The following is a 983-nucleotide window of genomic DNA, read 5'->3' on the forward strand; positions in this document are numbered from 1 at the left end:
TACTTACTAACTACTACTAACACTACTAAGTACTACTACTAACTACTACAGGTGTAGGGCATACCTTCGCGACGAGAATGGCAACAACGAGGGTCGGCGACGACGGCGGGGACGACCACAGCGACGTGAGGGCTGACAGGCCTAGGCCGGCACCTTCCTTGTCCTCTCCTTCTCCTTCTCCTCCTCTCTTCTCCCCTCCTCCTCACTTCTCCCCTTCTCCTCTCTTCTCCCCTGCCTTCTCCTCCTCTCTTCTGCAGTGGCCGCCGGCGGGGGCAGTGGCTGCCGATGGGGGAGGTGGCTGCCGAGGGGGGCGCGCAGGCGGGGGAGGTGGCCGCCAAGGGGGCCGGCGTGGGCGGTGGAGGCCGAGCGGGGGTGGTGGAGGCCGGGCGGGGGCGGTGGCCGCGGCGCACCTCCTCCTCCTCTCTTCTGCAGTGGCCGCCGGCGAGGGAGGTGGCCGCCGAGGGGGGCGCGCAGGAGGGGGAGGTCGCCGCCGAGGGGGCCGACGCAGGCGGTGGCCACCGGCGGGGCGCACCGCGGCGACGCTCGGGCCCGCGCGGGGAGGTGGCCCGGGGGCGCCGGCTGGCGAGGGGCCGCCGCACGGGGAGGCGCGGTGGCCGGCGATGTGTGGAGGCGTGGGCCGGCGGCTGAGGGAGAGAGGTGAGAGGGAGAGAGAAAGAGAGAGAGCGCGTCGGCCGGGCGCGGGTGAAGGGATAAGGCGGCTTTGCCGAGTGCCAGATCGGCGGCACTCGGCAAAGTCAATTTTCTTCGCCGAGTGTCGTGATCTGGCACTCGGCGAAGTTTTAAAAAAAAATTCAGCAGCTCTTTGCCGAGTGCCAACCCTAGGCACTCGGCAAAATAATTTTTTTTGGTTTTTTGCATCCAATTTTTTTTGAAGCTTTAGTACACTACCACAAACAACATGTTTAAATTTGGGACATTTTCATTGCCTTTGACATATTTCTATAGTTTATTTTGTTTTGTTG

At 63.1% G+C, this 983-nt stretch overlaps 1 protein-coding gene across 1 annotated transcript; it reads left to right on the forward strand.

The window, feature by feature from the left end:
* The first annotated feature begins 285 nt into the window (after positions 1-285).
* LOC136487936 (uncharacterized) lies at positions 286-648 on the forward strand. Its single transcript, XM_066485022.1, has one exon. The coding sequence runs from the start codon at positions 286-288 to the stop codon at positions 646-648; it is 363 nt and encodes a 120-aa protein (XP_066341119.1).
* Positions 649-983: the final 335 nt, after the last annotated feature.

Source organism: Miscanthus floridulus, chromosome 10 (assembly GCF_019320115.1).
Source record: "Miscanthus floridulus cultivar M001 chromosome 10, ASM1932011v1, whole genome shotgun sequence".
Taxonomy (NCBI): domain Eukaryota; kingdom Viridiplantae; phylum Streptophyta; class Magnoliopsida; order Poales; family Poaceae; genus Miscanthus; species Miscanthus floridulus.

Bases quoted from the DNA above. Each gene is read 5' to 3' on its own strand.
- LOC136487936 (XM_066485022.1), top strand. From the start codon at position 286: ATGGGGGAGGTGGCTGCCGAGGGGGGCGCGCAGGCGGGGGAGGTGGCC.